General features: G+C 39.9%; 1 protein-coding gene across 1 annotated transcript in view; it reads right to left on the bottom strand.

Moving 5' to 3' along the window:
* Positions 1 to 4926: 4926 nt before the first annotated feature.
* LIN52 (lin-52 DREAM MuvB core complex component) overlaps positions 4927 to 16252 on the bottom strand; it is a 58662-nt gene continuing 47336 nt past the window's right edge. Inside the window, exon 6 of the mRNA XM_081337699.1 lies at positions 4927 to 7435. Coding sequence (XP_081193825.1) covers positions 7380 to 7435 — 56 coding nt within the window. The 3' untranslated portion in view covers positions 4927 to 7379. The remainder of the gene's footprint in view (positions 7436 to 16252) is intronic.

The raw sequence follows: 16252 nt of genomic DNA on the forward strand, positions 1-16252 counted from the left end.
TGAAAGAATAGTAAACAAAACATAAAAATAAACTGATGAAACAATTATTACACTGGATTATTTTAAAATATGTGGTAATAATACAAGTATCTATTTAATATATCAATGTTACATTTCTAATTGAATGAAGAAATGTTTGTTCTTACATTCCGATCTGTCTTTTTGTCTTTTTAAGAAAAACATTGAGAAATGAACAGTACTATGAGTTCTATGGAACTGTGACACTCATAGTGAATTTAGACCAGTGGATGTTCTAAAAGAGGAGTAGGCAACATATTCCCACCACCACTGCTTCAACTTGTAAGGCACAAAGCTCAATTGTGATACAATAATCTTACACAATTATCTTGTTTTTAATCTGTGCCTCAGATTTTCAGATGCTAAATTTTCCAAGAAAGATAAAAAATCAATGGTTAAGAATGGCCTATGTGTATACATAAAAATGGATTTCATAATTATTTCAGATTTATAACCATTTAAAATTATAATATCCATTGAGATAGTTTGCATTAAAGCAGTGCTTTTCAATCTTGACAACTTTAAGATGTGTGGACTTCAGTTGCCAGAACTCCCCAGACAATATGCTGGCTGGGAAATTCTGTGAAGTCCACACTGTCAAGGTTCCGATTAAAGAGACACATCAAAGAGCATTGCATGATTATTTATTCTAAAAAAATCTATAATGAGCAGAACGGAGCATCGGCACTCATGAATGGATGCCAGAATCTGAATTCTCCTCCCCTTGACACATCACATCCTACAGAACCTCCCTTAATTGCACGTCATGAATCACATTCACCAATTAGTCCAACACACACAAGTTTCACTTCCCTTGAAGTGCACTATTTCTTTTCTTAAAACGTCTGGGTTGAATCCCTCCTGCGCTTTAGTGATTCAAAGCCAAACAGTTAAAGCAAAAGGCTGCCTCTTATATTGTCAGTGCAAAAAGATGTCAATGTTTGCAGCATTGACGTACACATTTTAAATTTGTCAAGATTGAAAAATCATTTTATTTCCATTCATGTCATACCTATTCCAATGGTATTTTAACTAGCTTAGAAAATAGTGGCACAGATTTCTTAAACTGTTTAGGAATTTTTATATGTATTTTTCTGATGTTATTCATGGTATGTTTTTTTGTTTTCTCCCAACAAAGACATAATACAAATTAATCTTCTCTTATATTAGAGATATTTATCCTGGAAGTATACTGCCATGATGTCGATGAAGATTCTCAGTCATCCAGGTAGCATTGTCTGGAGGCTGAGTCATGGAATGTAGACCTATTTTCTTTTTTGGTTTGAAATGTTTTGCTGTTTATCATGAGCTCAGACTGAAGAAGCTACTTGGATAAGTAGCAAAAAATGTCAAACCAAAAAAGAAAAGAAGTCCACTTGCCATGACTCAACTTCTTGACATACAGCCATGAGGACTAGTAATATTTAATAGAAACAGAACTATGAGAAGCTTCATTTAACATTTCTGCATCAATTTGCCAGAGGATCTTATGTCCATGTTAAATAAACCAAACCAAACCAAAGGGAATGATAGGAAACAAGCTTTGATGTTATTAGCTGTCAATTGTCATCCCTTTTTCTTTGGGATCAGCTGAGAGAAAGAGAAAACCTACTAAAAACTCTGAGACAAATATCTGCCATGTTCTGATTTTCAGTACTAAGTGATCACCAACATCAGATGCTGCTAAAAATTTACGTGGATAAACAGGATATATTTGAAGGCAATACATTTCTTTTATGAAATGTCTCTTATTCTCTAAGCTTGTTAAAAGAATGGAAATGCAAAGCAAAAGCTTTCAATTAACCTTTTCCTTTGATGATACTGTGCAACTATGATTACTGAATATTTAAAATTAAAGTGAATTAATTGCTAATTAATAAGATATTTCCCCTCTCCTCCATGTGATATAACAAAGCTATATTTTCTTTTTTTATTATTATATTTTATTAGTTTTCCAATATTTACAATATCTTTAAAAAGCAACATGGTATCCGAGTTACAATAGTTCCATTTCAGACAAATACATATTATTACAAATCTCCACATTATTATAACCAATACTTCCTCTCTCTTTTTTCTTCGATATATACTATCTCTTATCTAGATTAACTTATTTCTTATTGCTATCCATCAATCATTTAATTGTTTATTTTATTTTATTTTTTGAATATATCAATCTTTTAGTATATTTCATATTTTAACATTTCATCTTTAAAACATCAAACACCTTATCTATTTTTCCTAGCTTTAATTTTACATTAATATTAAAATTAAAACGTTTAAGATTTCTCAATTTCATATTACTAAATAACCTTTTTCCTTTATACAATTCTCTTCAATACTTAGTAATGTAGTCCAGTTCTCATTTATCTCATTTCCGTATCTCTATCAATTATACAATATTTAAAGTAATAGTCATTAAGATACAAATTGCAAGGAGAAGAAGAAGAGAAAAAAAGAGGGAAAAAAGAAAGAAAAAAGAAAAAGAAGAGGACAATAAAATATTGTTTCTCATTTAGTTTCCACATATTTAAAAATTAACCAAAATTTGTTCCATTTTAACATTCAGTACATCCTTCATGTCTCTGCATCCAAATGTTAGCTACATTCTATCATTCTTAGCATATATACATCTTAACCCATATTATTTAGAAAAACTCAATATTTCAATGTTAATATTCATACATTTGTATTTTGTTTTTTAATTTTTATTATTTTTTGTTAGTTAATCAATATTTTTATCTACTCATCAAAACATTCTCATAATCCCAGTACCATACTATTATCTATTTCAGGCCTCTTAAAAATGTTCATATTTCTTCAATCTTATTCTTGCTTTCTTCCTTTGCCATGTCAATTTACGCTTCTTTGCCTCGGGGTCATCAAAGCCTTCTTGTATTACTGTATCATATTGAAGTGGACCCCCAGTCTCCATCTTTGAAGATTTAAAGAATCTGCCAACAACACCAAGTCTTATTATTTTCACCTCTTGATACAATTGTCCTGGTCCAAATAAACTTCCTTCCATATTTTCTCCATCACCATCTTCAAAAACCTGTATTTGTTGACTATTTAATTCTTCTGCCAATTGTTCAATTTCTTCTGTTGAATTCTGTCCCAGTAAAATATTAGTTGTAGTCACAGTTTGAATTTGAGTTTGTTTTGTTGAGATGCTTTCTAGTTCTTTCCCAAAAGCTCTTATTTCATCACCAGCTGTAGAAAGGAGCTGATAAATTTGGTAAGATATTTCCCACAGAGCATGAATTTGTTTTTGAAACTCTTCCATTACAAGCTTTCACATCTGATGTTCAAGGTTACTCTTTATCTTGTTTTCTTAAATATTTTCTTGGTTTATTTTAAAGAGAAAGTCAGAATTGCAATTTCAAATTTAGCCACTGAGTGTCCCCCAAGTACTTTAAAACTTCTTTTCTTTTGTTATTTCTTTCTTAAACCTTCGTTTCCAAAAAACACCCCTGAATTTGTTCGCCGCCTTCCAAAGGGAGGGTTAAAATCCCCCTCCCTCTCCACAGGGGGGAAAGTAGTTAGCAGCTTAATTAGGTGAAAAAAAGATGATTAAGGTACAAGAGAGGAATCTTACCCTCGTCTCTTCCACGCTGCTTTAATGTTGCCTGATGGTGATTTGACTTTGGCTGTCTGCAGCCTAGGAGCTGGCCATATTCCTATGGTCAGTCTTTCGTCCTCCAGTACAAAGGGAATGCAAGCACTAACGGGGGGGGGGTTGCTGCCCCCCTGCGTTTCTGCAAAAGCCCCTTCTGTCTGGACACCCCTCCAGGGCGACTCTTCGGTCCTTTTAGGACCCCCCCAGCGATGCGAAACTGGACGTGGAAGAAGGGAGCCGTCCTCCAGGCGTCCATTTACGGCTGTTGGCAAACCGGAAGCCAACAAAAATTTACGTGGATATACAGGATATATTTGAAGGCAATACATTTCTTTTATGAAATGTCTCTTATTCTCTAAGCTTGTTAAAAGAATGGAAATGCAAAGCAAAAGCTTTCAATTAACCTTTTCCTTTGGTGATACTGTGCAACTATGATTACTGCATATTTAAAATTAAAGTGAATTAATTGCTAATTAATAAGATATTTCCTCCATGTGATATAACAAAGCTATATTTTCATTGTGGGCCATGGGAACAGAAGTCATCCCAAAGGAGAATTCCTTGTAAAACTATTTAAATACCCTAAATGACTGTCAGGAAAAAATGTTTTTTTTTAAAGCCTGAATTGAAACAAATGAATTATTTTGAAGATTATGAAACCAATATTTAAATATAGAATCCATCTGAATGTTAAGATGCAAAACAAAAAAAAGCTTGAGGCTAAATGCAAACATCCAAGAACTATAGAGGATGTTAAATGATATGCTACAGATTTGAAGAGAAGAAATATTTTCTATGAAGTAACTATTTTTTTATTTCAAGTCTCAACTCAGTTGTTTATTTACTGTACTTTGAATTTTATCCTTTCCTATGTTGTGGAGCCACTCCAAAGATTCATTTTTACATTGTTCATAAGAAGTATTTTAAGTTTAAAGTTAAAATAATTGTATTTTGCTTCATAATACCTATCTTTGCGGTTTCACTTATGAATGCTTACCTGAATCAAGGATACTGAGTTACTAGAGTTAAATCCAAAGGAAGTGGAGCAAAAAAGTACAAAATACACAATTGTTTGTGGAAACTATTCAAAACTCAATAGGATTGAGTTTTATTCTTTTTTCACTTCACTTTCAAAGCTTTATTCATTTTTTAAAAATATTGAACCATAAAATATATTTAAAGTACTCAAAATGCAAATAAAAACATTAGTAAAATGCTTTTTGAGATGGTTATATTTTTCTGTTAAAAAAATGAAGATATTTTAACCTGTCTGAAGCAAATCTTACACAAACCAGCAAGGTGCCTCCTATTAATAATCAGATAAAAATATATGAATACTTGAGAATAACTCTCATCAAACACAACAGAAAACCTGAACACATAAGTACGCATAATGTCAGTTTAGGATTTATCTAAGAAGTATGATTCAACAATTTAGATTTCATACGAATGTTTTAAAAATGTAACTTTTATTTACTATCAAAAGCACAAAATTGTAACATACAAATTACTGATGTAGGACATTTTTACTAAATATTTATCATGTCTATGTATTAAAAATATAAATATCTTTACTCTAAAGCACATACCAATAATTTGGTATATGTTCTGAATTACAAATCTGTAGAATAAAAAGAAATGTATTCAAATGTAAAAAGGAGTTAACTAATCAGATCCTGGCAGTAGAGATCTTCTCTATAAGTTGCCCATAACCAAGGGTCCAACTGTATTTTGGGCAGACTATAATACAGCAAAAGTCAACCACTTTGTTTATAAAGTGAGATTTAAAATCTATCTCTACCCCATCCTCCAATCATTAGCACATTTCAAAATAGTCAACTTTGGCTTATTATATATTAAAATCCACAAACAAAAAAGGTAAGAATTTCAATATTCCTACCCAGAAATAAAAATATTAGGTTACTGTTTAAAAATAAACTTTTTTTCTGAACAGTAAGCACAATTCTTCCTGCTCCTAATATTCTTTTGCTAGCTGTTCACCATCATTTATAGTTTTGCCATCATTGACACAGATGTAATATTTTTGCATGTGAATCTTAGGCCTGCAAATATAATGACCTGACAGGGCAAACTTTGTGAATTGCCATTTGATGTGATTAGAATGAGAGAAGCTTCTGTCACCTCTATTCTAGAAAAAATACATATAATAATTTAAAATGGAAATATGGCTGATTTGCTGTACACCAGAAATATCTTACTCGTGTAATTTACATACTACCAGAATACAGAAAATGCTCATCATTTACAGAATATATTAAAATGCATACCGTTTTCTTGCTTATATTGCATTCTTACATTGCATTACAGCTTTAGTAAATTGAATAGTATACATTTGCATGTTGAAAACTTCAAAGATTTGTTTCGATGTCAGCTTTTTAAAAAAAATCAAACTTTTGACATACAATCCAATATTAAATTCTTGTTTTTCATACAGAGGGGTTTTACTAAAACATTTACAAGTCAACGTTCAAAATTAGGCTTCTTAATTCTGCTTATTCCACAATAGCAGAGTTACTGTAATATCACTTTAATGGAATATAAAAGTGCTTAAATTTAGCTTGGTTATTCCCCAACTGTAACTAGCACAACTTTCCTTAATTTCACACTTTCAGCTCCAATATTCCCAAGTCACCATACCTCACAAATCTAGTACCAGGTTCAGGGAAACTCTATTCAATGCTTTATTGTAGAGAAACCAATGCAAGGAAAAGACCTTGACCTGGTATCTTGTCAACCAGCTATTTTAAATGTATTTCTGGAAAAGAAGGAGACTCAAAAGTGAAACTATGGCTTTTCAATATATAATTTGTTACTTCTATATAGTGTATAAAAACATCTTTTATGTATACCTGAAAGAAATCCAATTTTGAGATATCTTTTCTAGAGCTATGAATATAATATAAAATGGGTAGCCTAAAAAGACATTATTTGTTTTTGGGAAAATTCTGATATGGCAGAATTTATTTTGCCTTTAGACATTCTTTAAGAGATAAGAGATCTGAAGCTGAATGAAAGAGTAAATGAGTAAGCTGAGCACAGAATACATGTTTTCTTCGTATGAGAATGTTTTTTTTTCTTCACACTTCCACCCCAATCACATTTAGGTAGCTTAAAATCAACCAAACAAAATTTTGATGGAATGTAACCTCCCATCCCATCCTAAAGCTAAAATTATATGAACATGCAAGAATGATACAATCCTTATTTTTTCTCCAACCTTTATACCTAATAAAAATCCATATAAATTGCTGAATTCTATAATTATAAAGTTAGGATTATCTATATTAAAGAACACTAGTCACTTTTCATTTCAAGTTATGCATTTGTCCAGTAGTGGGTATTATAAAGTGCTCATCTTGCAATGATATGAGATGGACATACATACAGCAGTGCCGTGCTGTGTACTGGTCTGGGACAAGGGTATTACCACAAGATGCATATTATTATAGTTGTGTAAAGCAACCACAAGTAAATGAGCCCTTTTCTTTTTACTGGAATGGAGGAAATCATTAAGGTAAATAGGACAGGATCAGCTGCAGCCAGGAGGTTAAGAGAACTGATAGTGGTCAGTGCTGAAGTAATCCAGAACAGTGATCCTCAAAAGAAAGGTGAAACAATGAACATTTCGGTAAGTTTGGTCCTTTCATTTCAGCTTATGTGGACAATTCTAGAAGTTCTGAAATAACAAGGTGCTGCTGCTTTAAGAGTAGACCACATTCAGTTACTTTTTGGGTTTCTCCAGGATGTTCAGGAATTTCCCTCTAGTCATCTCTCTTGCTGAAATCACAAAGAAAGAAAGACAAAACAGTTTAACAGTTTTAGCATCAGAAGTGGATAATTTCAATAATTTCCTCCTATAAAATTAATTTAAATGACTAGAAACAAAATAAAATATTCCACATAAAAGAAAACGGTTGCTGGAATTGGGTATGTGTAGTTTAATGAAGAGAAGGGTGAGGGGTGACATGATAGCAGTGTTCCAATATCTCAGGGGCTGCCACAAAGAAGAGGGAGTCAAGCTATTCTCCAAAGCACCTGAAAGCAGGACAAGAAGCAACGGATGGAAACTAGTCAAGGAGAGAAGCAACCTAGAACTAAGGAGAAATTTCCTGACAGTTAGAACAACTAACCAGTGGAACAACCTGCCTCCAGAAGTGGTGAATGCTCCAACACTGGAAGTTTTTAAGAAGAGACTGGCCATTTGTCTGAAATGGTATAGGGTTTCCTGCCTGAGCAGGGGGTTGGACTCCAAGGTCCCTTCCAACTTATTATTATTATTATTATTATTATTATTATTATTATTATTATTATTATTATTATTATTATTATTAAAACAAATATCACATTTTAGCTCTTCCAAAGTCTAGAAATATCAGCCATGCATTGAAAATATAAAAACTCAGCTGTAATGTCCATAAACTGTCTCATTTTAATGTTATAACCACTTACTTTATTTTCATAGCAGCTATTCTCAAGAGCTCCCTTTCAATTTTTCTATTATATTTATCTACAGACACTATAATCTAGAATGCCATTGCTCCTTCTTAGGGCATCTCTTTCTGCAAGCATAATCCCACAACCCCTCTCTGTCTCCCTCTGTTTCAAGATTACTTGTTCTTGTATACCTATGACCTTAAACATAAATGAGACAGCATTTCCATTCTCCCATAGTACTTCCTAGATGTTATATTATAATGGAGTTTAAAATTCTCTCAAAGCAGTACATCTATGTATGGTGTCTTAAAGTAGAGTTTATAGTTTATTTCAGCCTCACTTTGTACTGTCATTCCCAGTAAGGCAAAGTGTATATGCTTGTCCATATCATTAATCTCCATTAAAAGCATTACAGAGTTTTACTCAGCTACAGTACTTTCCTATAGAAACAAAATCTGATTTATGAATTCCAAGATTTTATTGCTGGCGTATTAAAAATATTCCTTTGATGTGAGAGAAAACACTTCAGCTCTTTTTCTTCTTTACCATCTCCACATTCAGATAGTGATTGGATATATTTTATATTAGGATTACTACTATGCCAAAAATCTGGGGGATTCAATTTATGGAGGTCCCTGGCAAAAAGGGTCTGACCAGCCATTGTTAAGGGTGATTGTTAACTTTTATGGCTATTTAAATGAGTTCCCAGGAAAAAACCCACATGAAATAGATGTTTTAGTCACTTCACTTGGATACTTAAATACAGGATGATGGCATTCATCTCTTGTTCGTGGACGGTCTTTCATGTTACCTTCAATGACAATAAAGCTTCTTTTTTAATGACTTCAAGAACCTTATTAACTGGCAAATAAAAACATCCAGAACTGGTTTTATATGTAACTTCTAGTTGGTAGGATGCAAACAACAATATGTTGGCTTGCAAGATAGATTTTAGATTGGAGATCTTAATTTTGCATGTGGCTTGTGAAGTTGTCCTATCAGGCCTCAAGCTATTAATTTTTTATCCTACTTGGAGGCTCTCTTCCAAGACATTTACTTGGTAGTTATGGCAATTAGGTTAATGGTCTATAAAAGTTTGTCCATAAGAATGGAATGGTAGTATTCATTTATTATGCTTCAAATTACATGATTTACAATGGAAGCAATGCAATCTGTCAGATGAATTCTGCAGCAAATTAAATCATCACAGAAATGAATGGCACTTTCTCTCCCCTCCTTTACTCTTGTTCATTTCTGATTTTTTCAGGCAGCTGTTTCCAGGTTCCAGCTTCCTTAAATTTTCAATGATATTTCTTTCATATTCTTTCTCCTTGGTCCCCTCCCTGGTGAACTGCTTTCTTCCACATCTGCCAGCTATCTCTTTTCCTCCCCTCTGCATAAAGGCCAAATCTTTTTAAATAGAAGGAGAGGAGCTGGATAATATAATCCTGGTTTTGCTAGGACAAAACTCCCTCCTTTCCAGAGGCTAGTATTCTAAAAACACTTAATTTTTTTCTCTCTGTGGGCAGCAAAAGGAAGATCTGTGGGTTAGCACTGGTGTATGTGCTTGCATTTGAAGTCATTATGGATTCTCCTGTCTGCATGCTCAGGTCCTTGGAATATAAGTATTGGCAATCTAACTGAACGTGGGGAGGGAAAGATGTGCCACACCTTGCTTAAGTGAATGGGAATTTATCTATTCATTGCAAGCCAAATGTCAAGGTATGGTTTATTGCAAGGATAGGCAACATAAACCCATGACATCAATGTTCTTGTGAATACCTCCCTTGCTGCCTGCCCTACTCCCTTCAACATATATAAATTAATATGAAGCTGACATGCTGCAAGTGTTAACATATCTTTATTTTCAAGAATGACTTTGGGCTCCACACAGGCCCCCAATGGCATTTTCAGAAAATGAAAGAATTTCATTTAAAGAGAGGTTTAGAGAGCTGATGAGTACAAGGATTTATTTATTTAGTTATATTTATATACCGCCCTATTCCCTGAGGACTCAGGGCGGTTTACAGGGAATTAAAAATCCAAAATACAAAAATTAAGAACCAATTAAAAATATTAAATTGACCCTGTAGTCAGTTAAAAAGAACCCCAAATTAAAAATTTCTCCTCAGTCTGGGCCCGAGAGCTCGAAGAGCCAGGTCTTCAGGCCCCGGCGGAATGATCGGAGGTCGGGGGCAGTTCTCAGCTCCACCGGCAGCTGGTTCCAGAGGGCAGGCACTCCCACCGAGAAGGCCCTATCCCTGGGTGTCACCCGCCGGCAATCTCTTACCGGCGGGACCCTGAGCAGACCCTCCCTGTGGGAGCGCACTGGGCGAAGGGCGTTTGATGCCGGCAGCAGGTGTTCCCTCAGATATCCCGGACCCAGGCCATGTAGGGCTTTATAGGTGATAACCAGCACCTTGAATTTCACCCGGAGGGCAACCGGAAGCCAATGCAGCTCACGGAGTAGAGGTGTTACATGGGAGTATCGGGAAACCCCCATTACAACTCGCGCGGCCACCAGTTGAAGCCTCCGAGTGGTCTTCAAGGGCAGCCCCATGTAGAGAGCGTTACAGTAGTCCAAACGGGAGGTCACAAGCGCGTGAGTAACTGTGCGTAGGGCGTCTCGGTCCAGATAGGGACACAACTGGTGCACCAGGCGAACCTGAGCAAAAGCCCCCCTGGTCACGGCTCCAATATGGTCTTCAAAATTGAGCCGTGAATCCAGGAGGACGCCCAGGTTGCGAGCCCTATCGACGGGGGGTAACACCTCACCCCCCATCATTAAGGATGGAATAACTTGGTTAACCCGAGATGCCGATATGCACAGCCACTCAGTCTTGGCGGGATTGAGACGGAGCCTGTTTCTCCCCATCCAGACCCGAACCGCCTCCAGGCACCGGGACATCACGGAGAGGGCATCACTGGGTTGGTTCGGGGTGGAAAGAAAAAGTTGGGTATCATCAGCGTACTGATGATACCCCACCCCAAAACCACGAATGATCTCGCCCAGCGGCTTCATATAGATGTTGAACAGGAGAGGCGAGAGAACCGACCCCTGAGGAACTCCACAAATGAGAGACCTCGGGGCGGATCTCTGCCCTCCTGTCAACACCGACTGCGAGCGGCCCTGGAGGTAGGAGGAGAACCACCGTAGAATGGTGCCTCCCACTCCCAGCCCCCTGAGACGCCGCAGTAGGATACCATGGTCGATGGTATCGAACGCCGCTGAGAGATCTAATAGGACCAGGACAGAAGAGCAACCCCTGTCCCTAGCCCTCCAGAGATCATTCACCAGCGCGACCAATGCCGTCTCCGTGCTGTGTCCGGGCCTGAAGCCCGATTGGTACGGGTCCAGATAATCAGTTTCCTCCAGGAACAGAGGGAGCTGATGCGCCACCACGCTCTCAACAACCTTCGCCAGAAAGCGAAGGTTGGAGACTGGACGGTAGTTGTTTAAAACAGCCGGGTCCAAAGCAGGCTTCTTGAGAAGGGGTCTCACCACCGCCTCCTTCAAGGCGGCAGGAAAGACGCCCTCCTTCAAAGAAGCAGTTATTACTGCATGGAACCAGCCTCGTGTACCCTCCCGAGCCGCATAAGCTAGCCAGGAGGGGCACGGATCCAACAAACAGGTGGTGGTGCTCAGTCTCCCCATGATCCTGTCCACATCATCAGGGGAAACAGGGTCGAACTCATTCCAGATAACGTGCTCAAGACCGCCTGATTCCTCCACATTAGACTCTGCCCAGTCAGAGTCCAAGCCGGTCCGGATCCGAGCGATTTTGTCCGCCAGATGATGACTAAACTCCTCGGCTCGTCCCTGCAAGGGATCCTCTCTCACCTCCTGATTAAGGAGGGAGCGAGTCACCCTAAACAGGGCGGCCGGGCGATTATCTGCGGACGCGACAAGGGCGGCAAAGTAGTTAGACTTCGCCGTCCTTATCGCCGCAAGATAAGACCTTATAAAGGTTCTTAACTGCAATCGGTCGGATTCGGATCGGCTGGATCTCCAACCGCTCTCTAGACCTCGTCTCCTCCGCTTCATCTCCCGGAGCTCCACAGAGAACCATGGGGCCCAACGGGATCTGCGTCGGGTCAGAGGTCGCATGGGTACAACGCAGTCGAGTGCCCTGGTGGCTGCCGTTTCCCAGGCCTCTACCAGGGCATCGACTGGGCTGTGGGTAAGGGTGATAGGTATAGGCCCAAGCGCCCTCTGGAACCGATCTGGGTCCATTAGGCGCCTGGGGCGGAACCACCTGGTTGGCTCCGCCGCCCAGCGGCGGGGGATGGCATGACGGAAAACCAGCCTCAGGAGGTAATGATCTGACCATGACAGAGGGGTGATGGACGGAGAACCCCCTCCCAGATCATCCAACCACTGTCCAGACAGGAACACCAGGTCGAGAGTGTGACCCCCCTCATGAGTCGGGCCCTCAATAACCTGGGTCAGGCCCATGGCTGTCATGGAAGCCATGAACTCCCGAGCTAACTCCGACGACCCTCCCAGTGATGGCAGGTTGAAGTCACCCAGGACTACAAGCCTGGGGAACTCCACCGCCAACCCTGCGAGGGCATTGAGCAGCTCGGGCAGGGCTGTTGCCACACAGCTGGGCGCCAGGTATGTAACCAACAAGCCCAACTGAACCCGAGGACCACACCTCAAGAGGAGGGTTTCACTCCCGGCCATCTGGACAATGGTGGCCTCCCGGGGACACAATGTCTCCCGAATAACCACTGCCACCCCACCACCCCTGCCCTGAGCCCGTGGCTGGTGCAGCACCCGGAAACCCGGCGGGCATAACTCGGTGAGAGGCACCCCTCCCTCCGAGCCCAGCCAAGTTTCCGTGATGCACGCTAGATCCGCACATTCCTCCTCAATCCGATCACGGATGAGGGGAGCTTTATTAACTATGGATCTAGCGTTAAAATAGACCAGCCTGAGCTCAGGGGCCTGATCACCCTCATCCCCGGGTAAGAGGGCGCTAACCGGGGGGTCGGAGCGCACCACCGCTCGAAGATAGCGGGGGCGCGATCCCAGACCCTCCGCGCAAACACCTGCTGCCATACCCTATCGCCGTGGGGATTCGATGCCCCACCCCCACATTCCCAGCGCCAGCAGCCACCTCCCCCAACCCCGTCCCACCAGGACCTCTAACAGGACCAGACTGAGTGCCGGTTACAGATTCCCTCCCCACCCCCCCTCCCTCCCCCTCCCTAACCTCTTAAAATAACCGGCTAAAAATCTGATCAGGGGCCTCTTAGCGCGTCTTAACTCGAGGCCCCTATCCAAGCCCAACCACCTCTCGGAGTCCCAAAGCTTGGGCCCGTCATTAAGGGGAGTATGAAAACAGGCGACAGGTCGCGCCCATGAGGCAGGAACCGCCCTAAGGGCATACAAGTCCGCTTCGGAATAACGATGGATCATATAGCACTCAAATAGTCTCTTGGGGCCGATGTTGTAAATATGGCCAAGGATTGTTCGTTGATGGTACAAAGATGGAAAAAGAACAGGTCCAGTGGGCATATCTCTCAATCTGCAGAGCCATCTCAGCTCTCACCTGAGATGGAATTCCAAGGGACAACCTCAGCCGTCCTCTCACTCCGGCTGAGGAGTCTAACTGGAGCAGAGAGAGAAAAGGGGAGTCCTAAGCCAGGCCCACCCCAACTGGTCCCCCATACCAGTGAGGTGGTCGCTGACCAGTCCAAAACCGTCCTCCCACCACGGTTCGGTCCCGTCCACACTGGATTATCCATAGGGAGATCTTAATTCCCATCAGGTATGGAGCTAGCCGTAATGCCTGCCTGTCAACAAAAGAAGTAAGGAACAGGCAGGCCAGGCCTCTGTCAATCCTCACAACGCCAGCCCGCACCGCCAGTCTGGGGAGGGGGAGAACAAAACATTCTCTTCCCAATGTCCATCCACCAGTCCAAGCCATCCTTCAACGGCGGAGAGAAGTGATCCCAGCAGTTATGTTGAGTCCTGGAATTCACTAACATGTCCGCCGAGGCCGATAACCAGGCCCACAATCTGCAACCACCATCCGGGAGAAAAGGAGGCTCCTCGCCACCAAAGAACGGTGTCAGCCAGCAGATGGTCGTAAAAGGATCTCCATCCGGTGGGGTCGTCGCCGCTGCCCCTCCGACAAGCAGAGGGTATCCACGGCGAACAGGCAGAGGAAAGAAGGCAGGTGAGGCATCCTGGGCTTCACGGCGCTGTAACGGTGATTGACGCCATAACAGAGCTCAGCAGGTCAGCAGGGATTGTCAGCGCTGCTCATTCAGATCAACAGGCCGCTAGCTCGGGGGGGGGGAAGGCTCAGCGTCACAAAAAGTAGCGTCCAGGAGCCATTTCAAAGATCCCCCAATCCCTAAAGTCGCCTCAGCCCGCAAGCAGATAAAAACAGGCAGACGTCCCGAGCTTCACAGCGAAGCAGCGCTCGGCGCCATAATAGAGCTCAGCAGTTCGGCAGGCAGTTCTCAGTTCTCAGCGCCGCTCGATTGAATCAACAAGCCGCTATTCCGGAGGGGGGGGGCTCAGCGCCACGAAAAGCAGCGCCCAGCATGTAATCCTAGATCACAGATTTGTTGCATTATATCCAATCCAAACCTGTGTTATATCATCTTGAGTATGCATTCTTGTTAAAATCTAAGGAACATAAATATCTTGGAGACTCAGATTGATGGGCAAAGACAACACCATTATGAAATGTGTCTGGTTTGCTGTAAAGCTTGATAGGCAAACATTTTGGCTAATAAAAAAAATTGGAACTTAAAGAGCAAATTCAGTTAGTAAAAAATACTCTGTCACAGGAGATAGGAATTTAATGTATTTGTACATAAATTAAACATCACTATATTTCTCATCTTTCTCACACACATATGGATAGGAATCTTTAAAAAATGGCCTTGATCCAGTTTCAAAACTCAAATCCAGATAAGCTAGAAGAAATTTGCTTGGAGGATTAAGAATTAAACTCTGTCTTCTAAATAACTGTGACATATATGATTTTGATTATTTTTATAGAATTATAAAAAATCCATATTTAAGTCTACTTAAAGTTTAAGACATTCATATTCATTTTGTGGGAACCAACTATCAGAAAATGTTCAGAATTACCAGCAGTAGATTCTGACTGTATCATTCAGTCGTATCACAGAAAGCATAAAGTTGAGATAACAGTGAAAATCTGGTGCCTCTGAATTCTATGCAGATGAGTACTGTGCAGTTTTATTTATCATAATTATAAATAATCTATAGGTATACAATAAGCTAACTATTGATTACAATCAGTTGTAAGTCTCTAAATTAGGTCTACATTTAACCTCTATATAGTCAAACAAAGTTAAAAACTTATTTCTTTACACAACTTACAAGGGGCCATAAAAAGAGTAACTGTTTTAGTATTTTTAAAAAATAAGTAATCCAGTTCCAAATGTAATGCTGGTAGGAGTCTACTCCAAAGAATTGGAACCAGATGAAGGAGAGCTCATAATCATCACATGATTATTTTCATACAGGATAGAACCAAATACTTATAAGCAGTAGAAACTTATTTAATAATTGGTCAAGCAGCCACATACATAGGCTGGTCTGGTTCCAAGTCTTATAAATATTTAGGACATTATTTCTCAACACTATAAATCTGTAGTGGTATCTTTCTCACATACCCAACCAGTGTCATGATTATCTGTGCATTAGAATAACTCTTCAAAACATGAGCAGAATGTGACTAAATTTGTTATGATGGGAGAAGCTGGCAATTGAAATAATTAGTTTAAAACTGGGGCAGATCTGCTGAGGGTTGCAAAGAAAAACATTCTAGAAAAATTCCCACAACATATCCCTTTGGGACAGGAAGTAGCTCAGAATATTACTATTTGTTCCATTCTAAGTTTCCTTCCCTCCTTGTCACACAATCCAAAAAACCCCCACAAACTTATGTGGTGTGCTCTATGCTTTATGCACAGAGTCACACAAACCCAACTCAAGAAGAAAGCAGAAACAGACACAGAGACATAATATGCTACTTTATAACACAGATAAAAATACAGACATCTCTCATGACTATTGTTAATAAAAGGATTGGAAAATATTTAGCCAGGTTAGGTTTAATACTTAGTTAGGTTTTCCTAATTTATTTCCTAGTAGGGCTTATGAGG

This window comes from Vipera berus, assembly GCF_964194415.1.
Source record: "Vipera berus genome assembly, chromosome: 1".
NCBI classification, from domain to species: Eukaryota; Metazoa; Chordata; class Lepidosauria; order Squamata; family Viperidae; genus Vipera; species Vipera berus.